Source organism: Nyctereutes procyonoides, unplaced genomic scaffold (assembly GCF_905146905.1).
Source record: "Nyctereutes procyonoides isolate TBG_1078 unplaced genomic scaffold, NYPRO_anot_genome, whole genome shotgun sequence".
Lineage (NCBI taxonomy): Eukaryota > Metazoa > Chordata > Mammalia > Carnivora > Canidae > Nyctereutes > Nyctereutes procyonoides.
In genome coordinates, this window is record NW_026575036.1 from 25,813,119 (window position 1) to 25,823,226 (window position 10,108).

At 41.6% G+C, this 10,108-nt stretch overlaps 1 protein-coding gene across 1 annotated transcript in view; it reads left to right on the top strand.

Annotated features, from left to right (window-relative positions):
* LOC129505521 (testis-specific H1 histone) overlaps positions 1–8,735 on the top strand; it is a 32,943-nt gene extending 24,208 nt beyond the window's left edge. Inside the window, exon 3 of the mRNA XM_055318532.1 lies at positions 7,791–8,735. Within this exon, the coding sequence (XP_055174507.1) occupies positions 7,791–8,735 (945 nt within the window). The remainder of the gene's footprint in view (positions 1–7,790) is intronic.
* Positions 8,736–10,108: the final 1,373 nt, after the last annotated feature.

A 10,108-nucleotide genomic window follows, 5' to 3' on the forward strand; every position in this document is an offset into this window, starting at 1 on the left:
TACAGAACCTACATGGGGCTCAATCTCAGGACCCAAGATCATGACTTGAGCCAAAATCAAGAGTTGGACACTCAACCAACTGAGCCATCTAGGCACCCCTAGTTCTACTCTTTATTAGCACTTCCCTGGTAGAGAATAGTAGCCTGAAATAGGGCTTTGGTCTTCAGGAGCTACATCACTGCTGATGGGGAGGGGAAGGAGTGCTGCTAGTTTGGGGATAATCACCTGGAGTAGGTTGGGTATAAAAATCAGAAAGTTTCCATCCCACAGTCCTCCTTTGCCAGTCTTTTTTTTTTTTTTTTTTTTTTTGAGAGAGAGAGAGAGAGTACATGCAAGAATAGATTCTTCTCTCTCTCTCTCTCTCTCTCTCTCTCTCTCTCTCTCTCTCTCTCTCTCTCTCTCTCTCTTTCCCCTGTCTGGTCCATTGGAAGTTCTGGGTTTTTAGGCTGCACTAGCATCTAGGCAGGGATATATATATATATCCTATGCTTAGCTCAAAAAAGAAAATCCAAGGAACTTGCAGCTACTTTGTCCCCTAAGTCCTGAGACCCTTAGCCTGCTTGCATCTGCTTTTTGGAGTCTTCTGGTAGTTGTTTTACATATTTTAGTCCAAGGTTTTTAGTTGTATGAGAGGTTGAGTGGAGTGTGATTAATCTATCTGATCTAGAAATAAAAGTCTCTTATCTCTATGTTTTTATTAAAAAATAATCTTTGTTACTTTGATAGGTCAAAAATCATTACCTATTTTGTTGTTTTATTACAGTCAAAGGAAGAGCTTATTTTTCACATATTAGTCATTATTTTCATGACATTTCTTTTTTTTCATGACATTTCTTAATTTGGAGGTTTACTCTTAATTTTGGAATAACTAATAGAGTTTTGGGGCAGATTTTTCCTCAGTTTACTTTTTTACTCTTCTTTTACTTTTTTAATGTACAAAATTTTAAGATTTTTATATAATTATGTCAGTAATTTCCTCTGTGAATTCTTCCATTAACTTAATGCTTAGAAAATCTTTCTTCTTAAAATCAGATAAATATCTAAACTATTCCCTGCTTTCATTTTCTATATCTAACTCTTTGATCCATATTAATTTTATTCATATTTGGTGAAACAGGAGTATTTTGTTGAAAAAATGTCAAGTTCTTAACTATTATATCATATACATTTTTCTCATTAGTAGTTACTCCTAACTTGTTAAAAGTTAGGTCTAATGACAAAGAGATAAAAGCTTCAGGATCTTTTTTAAAATAGTGAAAGTGATTTTAAGGATTGGAATTTTACTTATTTATTTTTAAATAAGTTCTACACCCAATTTGGGGTTTGAACTCATGAACAACAGTTTCATGCTTAGGGAACCTGGGTGGCTCAGTCAGTTAAGTGTCTGACTCTTGATTTTGGTTCAGGTCATGATCTCATGGTCATGAGATTGAACCCCACATCAGGCTGCATGCTGGGTGTGGAGCCTCCTTAAGATTCTCTCTCTCCCTCTCCCTCTCCCCGCTCCTCCACTGTGCATGCATGTTCTCTCTCTCTCTCTCTCTCTCTCTCTCTCTCTGTCTCTCAAAAAAAAAAAAGTTTCATCCTCTACAAACTGAGCCCTCCAGGTGCCCAGGTTGGAATTCATTTTAAAAATATAAATGGGGATCCCTGGGTGGCGCAGCGGTTTGGCGCCTGCCTTTGGATCGAATCCCATATCCGGCTCCCGGTGCATGGAGCCTGCTTCTCCCTCTGCCTGTGTCTCTTCCTCTCTCTCTCTCTGTGACTATCATAAATAAATAAATTAAAAAAAAATTAAAAATATAAATGTATTTTTCAGTGCCACCAGTGGAGAATTCAGAACTGTATATGTGGTCCTAGAGAGGTGGTAAGACATGGCCCAGGCCAGGGAGGCATACATTGGGAGTGGAGCATGAAGTAGAACTAGATACATTTTGTCTTGTTCTCTGCAGCTAAAAGTGCTAGTCCACTTGAGTTGTGCCTATAAAGCCACACAGAAATAGGCAGCAGGCTGGTTTGGGCCCATGGGCCACAGTTTTTCAACCTCTGCTCTAGCAACCTGGTAAAGAACAGAGAACCAGAACTAGAAGGGAAAACCCTCTTGTCCCGCAAAATCTTTCTAGTACCCTTTACTACAAAACTTAACATGATGTCAGCTGAAAAAGGAGAAATATTTAAAAGGCCCAGACCAAATAAATAAATAAATAAATAAATAAATAAATAAATAAATAAAATTTAAAAAAATAAAAAATAAATAAAAGGCCCAGATCCATTTTCACATTCAGGTAACAAAAGCAATAAATTGGCAACTGGCATAACTAGTATATTGCTGGGTTCCAGGATAGTTGGAGGCAACCATGTGAAGAAAGACTGAGTCTCACTGAATTTTAGTCTGAGGGACAGGGGGACCAAGACTCAGACTCACCACTAGCATAGTGGCCATAGGAATTATTAACTTTGGGAAGCAGAGGAAGAACATGTTGACTTGAAGAGGTAAAAGAATAGGCTATTGACTCAAGGAGTAGGGAGTGAAGGAGCTCTATCTGGAGAACCATGTGGTCAAGAGTTGTGTGCTGACTCTGGACCTCACCTATCCCCACTGTGCTGAGGACTACGAGATTCAGTTCTCAGATAGGCTCCGTAGCTGGTTCTCCACAGTATATGGTAGAAATTATAGTGAGGAAGGAGAATTGGAATTGCTTGCTCAAAGCTTTGATTAGTGAAATGATAGAAGAAAAGAGCTAGTGTGGCAATTCCCTTACTCTAGGTTGAGGATGAAAAAATAGGAATCCTTTTTGGGTTTACCTGTAAGGTATAGAGAATTCTCATTCCAGGCTTCTCCTTTGGTACACCATTTACCTTCTCATCTGTAAATGTGAATAATATTATCCACTTTTCAGTGTTGTTGAAAGAATTAGTGATAATTTAAACACAATACTTGATCCATTGGCCTTCATAAGTAAATAGTAGCTCTTTTTCCCTAAAGGATCAAAGGCTGAGAAAAAGCCGAGAGAGAAGAGTAGGTTTAAGATAGAAAATTAGATGTGATTTTTAACAGGAAATGGGGAGGTAAATGTGTTTGAAATGAAATATTTAGGACTGCAGTTTTGAAGGAAAAAATGGGGAAAGTTATGCAGTATAATTCCAGAATGTGTATTGTGAATTGAGAATGCAAATTAGGCTTGCTCTTGTTCATATTCCTGAGCATGGACATTTATTTACACCATTTAATTTGAAGGAAAGCAATTTTTAATTAGTGAATTTGGATTTTCTGGTATTTTAGATCTGTAGAGATTAAGATAGAAATAAGCTTCTCTGTAGTGAGTTGTAGGTCTGGGATATTTCAATTCTCTGACTACAAGAGTTACATATATATGGTAAATGATTTCTACTCTACCATTTTGTGTTTGTGTGTGTGTGTGTGTATGTGTGTGTGTGTTTATGCTTTGGGTTCATTTGTACAATATTCTGGGAATTGACAAGGGCATGGATGGCTGGGAGCAGTTAACTATGACAGAATTGAATGTTGCCTAGAATGTAGTGTTATTGTGGGACTGCAGATTGTCTGTCTTGGAATGCCCTGAGCCTCATATTGAAAGTAAAAATCCCCAGAGAAATGGGTTTTCAGTTTTCATATTTAAGTGCTATAGTAGAATGGTTCTTAGAGGTCCCACATCGTGGGCTCATGGAAAGACTTAACTATTAATAATGCTTGATTTAATTTATGAGGGATTTAATTCATATAGGACAACTTTGAGTGGAAAAAAGGTACTTGGGTAAGATTTTGCCAATACCAAAGCCCTTATTTCTTGTCATTTTTGGAGGGATGAGTATAGATTTTATATTTGTGAGGAGGGGTGTGTTACACTGGGTTTTTAGAGCTTCTTGGGAGGAGTCAGGGAGACTGGACCTTCATGTTTTCAGGATAATTGCTGAGAGATTTGCCTGATCCTCCAGTAACATCACCTGGATCTAGATTCTCTAGACTCACTTCTAGAACAATTGTGTTGAGGATTAGAAAGATAAATGCCCAATTGCTATTCTGTCTCCATACTTTTATGAAATCTTGTTATTTTTATTTTCACATTCTTTAGTGTAAACCACTTTAGTTCTCACAAAAGCCATGAGTAGACTAGTGGGTTTGTTTGCTGAAATGACCATTGTGGGGTTATTTGCATTAAAGTGGAAGGTATATAGTGGTTCAGGAGAGGAAAAGAGTCTTTTGGGGGAAAACCAATTAGCAGTTTAAGGTTAAGTCAGAGAGTTGTAATAGATTGTAGAATAGGTTTATATCATTTGGTTTTGAGAAAGATAAATTGATCAAATACAAGGTAATTGAGTAAGCAAGACCTAGAAACTTGGGGTCCTGGGTATAGTTTGAAGTTAGATCAAAGTGTGCTACTAAATTTTGCTGTACTCTTGCATGGAGTTATCCTTAATGAAGTTAGAGCTGCATAACTCTATGTGAGGAAGTGAGATTAATAAAACCTCTGACGTTCTTAGAATTTTGTATAGTAATTAAAGGTTGCTATGCCTAAATCAACCAAGTTCCTCTGGAGACCTAACAGTCATGACCACCACAGAAGAGTCTTGTTACCAACAAAGAATAATATGATCTTGAGATGCCTGGGTGGCTCAGTGGTTCAGCATCTGCCTCCAGCTCAGGGCGTGATCCTGGAGTCCCAGGGTCCAGTTCCACATTGGGCTCCCCATGGGGAGCCTGCTTCTCCCTTTGCCTATGCCTCTGTCTCTCTCTATATATATCTCTTATGAATAAAATAAATAAAATCTTAAAAAAAATAATATGATCTTTCCTGGAACTTGAAGCAGAAAGATTTAGGCTAAACGTTATCACCAAGTATCCTTTTACCTCTTCTGCCCCCTCCCTTAACCCCAAGGCTTCCAGAAATTAAGAGCAATTGATCTTTCTCACAACAGGGTAGAGCTAGGTGCTTACTTCTGTTTTATAATCATAGATGATTAAAATTGGAAGGGATGGTTCAGTCTTGTCTTTCTGGAGCTGGAGTTGGTATCTCCTGATTAGAGGTATGACACTGGCTTGTTCTGACTCTTTTCCTAAAGAAATTGTTTTTTCTGAAGTATCTTTTTCCTTTGGGGTGTCAGAAGAGGTCTGGCAAGTAGATTTATTCCAAAGGGGAACAAAAGAACTCTGAGGGATTGGTGCAGCAGAAAGTTTCTATCAGGTAGTTGGCTTTTTTGTCTTCTGAGCCAGCTTAGTGGTAGTGAAGCATTTTGTTTCTTACCTCTCATTTTTGTTATTCTTCCATTACTTATAGTATATTTACACAGAAATGTATAAAGAAATGGTTATGCATAAATGAAAATTTTTTGTTTTGTTTGCCATGTTGTTTTTTTCCCCACAAATATTTCTTTTCCTTTGACATCAGCCTTTCCCAGAGGCTTCTAATTGTCCTCTTTTGTCATCACAAGGGTATCAATAAACATGGTTGTTTGATTTGGTTCTTTTTTTTTTTTCCAGACATGGGGAGGCCGGGTAGAGAGAGAGGGAGAGAAAGAATCTTAAGCAGGCTACATACCCAGTTTGACGTAGGGCTTGATGTGGGGCTTGATTCAGGGGCTTGATTCTTAGTCTCACAACCCTGAGATCATGACCTGAGCCAAAATCAAAAGTCAGATGCCTAACTGACTGAGCCACCCAGTGCCCCTGATGCGGTTCTTGTTTTTTTTTCATGATGGTTGTCCCATCCTACAGCTAGTGGCCTACACAACCAGGAAGTATAGCCAGACCAAGAGACTACACAAATGAGAGAAAACCTGGTCCATGTGGTTCTATCTTTCTGCCTGGTAGCTCTTCGTTGGTGCACTGTCCCTGTGCTGATGTGTTAGTCTCTTGGACTAACACAGTACCTTGCTCTAATTTAAATACTGGGAGAAAGTACAGTGAGTGCTTGTAGATCCTTCTGATTCTGAACTGTGATTGAGAAGATAAACTTCTTCTTGCTCTGTGGTGGAGACACATAAAGGTCAATCTTGGAGAAAAGGAAACCTAGCTCCATAGTTAATAATTTAGTCCTTAGAATTAAGTAGACTTAGGTATGAACCCACGCTCTACCATTTACTGCTATGGGACTACTTACAACTGTGTCACTATGTTACATGTCCTTCACACCTTGGCCCTAATCTACTTTTCCAGTCTAATCTCCTGCCACTTCCCTCTCATTGTCTACTCCTCACTCCCCAACAGTTGTGTTTTAATCATATGGAACTACCGAGGAGCTTGTTGGAAAGGTAAAACCTCTGGCCCCACCCCAGACCTAATGTACTGGAATCAGTATTTTATGAAGTACACTAAAGTTTAAGAAGTACTGGCCTAAGCCACTTCCTAGCACTTTGATTCCTAGAAGAAATGATGTCATAGTTCAGCCTGTGACTGCTGAGTATATCGAATGTCCTTTGGAGAAGTATGATATGCTTTTGCAATTTGAAGTATTCTTTGAATAATTCCCAACTAGACTGTGTCCAAAATAAGAAGTCCTTGAGTAACTAGCTACCTTGGTCCCCTTCATTTCAGCTCTTTAAGAATCATCCTGCTCCTTTCTCCTGATTCCCTGGGAGTTTCCTTTGAATCCAGAGAAAGCCTCCTTACCAGAGGAGCTTACACAGACTCTATTAAATGCCTGCTGGGTATAATGAAGGATAGTGTTAGATGCAGCAGGGGCCATAGAAATCCAAAGGCTATTTGGCTCTCTGGAAACTTTATTTAGTTGGAAAGGCTTAAACATTCAGAATAAAATTAATTTTATGCCTTATATTTGGGTAATCCTTTGTCATCTGTCATCACCTCTAATGAACCTCTCGAATAATTCTCTGATGTTGGTAGGAAGGGATTATTGGCCTTTTTTTAAGATAAAGAAGTCAGATCTAAAGATATGGAGGGGTTTATCAATGCCATATGGCTGTTAATGAGCTGAGATATGTGTCCATGTCTCCAGCTCTAAGTCCAGGCTGTTTTCTTTTTAAAACTAGTGTGCTGCATTATACCCTCTAGTACCAAATTCATTTAAATTAAGTAAAATGCAGTGTAGGATTGCAAAAGTTTAATGTGGTAGTTAAGAGGAGAGAAATCATTGGAAAGAGTTGAGGCTTCAGTAAGGAAAGGATTTAGCAGGTCTTTGAAAGATAAGCAGGATATATCTGAACAAAGAAAGGGAGTGAGCAATCCAAGAGGAGGAACAAGAGGCAGAAAAGCAAAGTCTGGTCAAAGAATAATGATTAGACCAGAGTTCTTAGTCTGTTTGGAAACTGGTTGGTATCTATCCACCTAAATGAGGCATCTGAATTTCCCAAGTGTGGGAATCATTGTTTAGGGTAGAGGGAGCACAGTGGTTCTTTCTTTCCTTCATATTCTTGCACAGAATCCACCATGTGGAGAGTCAGGGAGACGTGACCAGATCTCTAGCCGGTGAGACCTAAAGGTGGGAGTTTCTAGATCAGGTTTTGTGTGATAGACTACCACATTTATTTTTTAAAGGCAATGTATTACCTGTTTTAGATAGTTGGGAGCAGCTCCTTTCACTTTAGGGAAATGTGGGTAGATGGTGTTCAGGACCACAGAAAAACAGTGAACTTCAGAAAGTGGTTAAGATCAAGGTCATGAGAAGTGGGAGCATAACAAGGGCAGGGAACAAACCCCGGAGATGATAAAGGTGATTTTTGGGGGGTGCACAGACGCGCGATCTGGATTGGTTTAGACCTAGAAGGAAGTGGAGCCTGACCGGCCCCCCCACCTGGGTGGGGTCTGGCGGCAGCTCCCTAGCCAGGACCGGAAAGTCAGGCCTGCCATTGTGACATCCGCAGCCAGCCTCAGCTTTAGCTCGCGCCGCGGCGTGGGAAGCCCACAGCAGCGGCCCCGCAGAGGCGGGAGCGGGGCCATGGCTGAGGTGGCTGGGCCCACTGGTGATCCCAAAGCCATTGAAGTTAAAACCCAGCTGGGCGCCGAAAAAACCCTGACGCCACCGCCCAGGAGGGGCCCGCGCTCGGTGCTCAAAGTCTCCCAGCTGCTGCTCCGAGCCATCACTGCGCACAAAGGGCTGACCCTCGCCGCCCTCAAGAAGGAGTTTGGAAATGCTGGCTACGAAGTGCGCAGGAAGTGCTGCCGCCCCTCGGGCGAAGCACCCAAGTCTGATGTGAAGGGCACGCTTCTGCGGGTCAGCGGCAGGGACGCCTCGGGCTACTTCAGGGTCTGGAAGACTCCGAAGCCCAAGAGAAAGCCAGGACGCCCGAGGGTGGCGGAGGGCGCGCGCTCTTCGAGGAGGAGCCTTCCGGGGCCGCGGAGCCCACGGAGGCGCAGCACGCATCGCAGGGCGGCCAAGAAGGCCAGGGAGGTATGGAGACGGAGCACCAGGAGCACCAGGGCAAACGCGAGGAAGATAAGGGCAAGAGCCAAGGACTCGGTGCGTTCCAGAGCCAGGGAGGAAGCGAGGGCTAAGGTGATGGAGGAGAGGAAAGGACGGACCCTGAAGGAAGACAACAGGCCTAGGACCCGAGAAGAGAGGAGGAGGCCAGGCTTGAAGCCCAGGGAAGAGAAGCAGCAAGACCAGGAGAAGCCGGTAAAACGCACCCTCCAGAAGACAACCTTGGTGAAGACTGACCGCAATTCTAGCAGTCAGGGGAAGACTCATGAGCCAAGGGCTGCCCGCACAAAGACTTCCATGAAATGTGAAAGTGCTCGGAATGCAGCCGGGTACCTGTAGGGTGGGAGCAATTGCCCTTCCTCCGGGCACAGATGCCTTTCCTGTAGGCTCTGATCAGAGCAGCTCTCACACACTGAAGTGGACAAAACTATATACAAGACCTTTCCACTATATCGTGTCCGTTTTGTCTTTGCCGCACCTGGAAGGGTAAGGGCAAGGGCGGGTGTTGAGGTGAGATCTATATGCGGGGCAGAAGGGGTGAGGGGACAAAAAGATGTGGTGATTCTGCTCCTGCCTCAGGCCCCAGGCCAATGCCTTTCAGAAGGAAGAAAGAAAACAGGTAGAAGAAAAGCAGCCCCTTGAGGGGATTAATGTTAGACACCCGGTCAGATCCAAATTCAGTTTTGGGGCGAAGGGCATGTAAAGAGAGAAGTAGGGGGCATCATTGGGACAAGAGAAGAGTAGGCAACCTTTATAGGATGAGTGGTTCCACTGACCCAAAATGTTCTTAACTGAAATTCCTTTAGGGAAAAAGGCCCTTCTCCCCAAGTGGATTGTAATGGGTTTGTAGTTTTTACCTGACTTGATATTATTTTAATTTTAAAACTTTCTTATTATGTTAATCTTTAGCTAAATGGGTGTGTGTGAAAGCATCTAGCACAGGGCTTGGCACAGGGTAGGTGCTCTTTAATGAGAGTTAAATAAGTATAAATACTTTGTGATGATGTGATAATGAGCTATGACAGAAAACTCTACTGGATCAGCACTTAATGAGACCAGGATTCTAGTCAAAGTTCCACATTCTGACCTTGGCTGAGTTGTTACTTAACTGTTCATAGTCTTGGTTTCCTTCTCTAAAAAAAGTTTGGAATTGGGCTAGGATGGTTTTAGGGGCTTTTAAGTGTTAGTAAAATAAGGACTTAAAGTATCATGATGTCGGCTTTGACAAAATGCAGTGAGGGAATTATCAACGGGGAAAGTACTAACGAGAGGAAATTATGAATATTTATAGGATGAATATCAGAAATATAAGATGAGAAGACCAGGTAATGAATAGCTAGATCTTTTACTTTTCTTAAAAAACATGTATTGAGCATCATATGCCAAATATAGAGCAAATGTATGATTTCTTTTAGCTCCGAATGTAGAGATTAAGAACAGAATGGGAATAATTCTAATGCCATAGGACAAGACAGAACACAGAAATGGTTCCTAGAGAAGTAAAAACATCAGAGTAGTTGATTCAAGGAAATGACTTTCTGTTTCCAGCTGAATCCAAAGGAATAGGAAGAAGGGAGACACTGGGAAGGTGCTTTCATTCTTGTAAAGAGGTGAGAGTGATGGTGGGAGGTGGAAATGTGTTTGAACAAGGTGGGGAGCTTTTTCAGTGTATCTGACCAAGCTTTTCAGAGAGTGTGGTATCTTCTACAAGG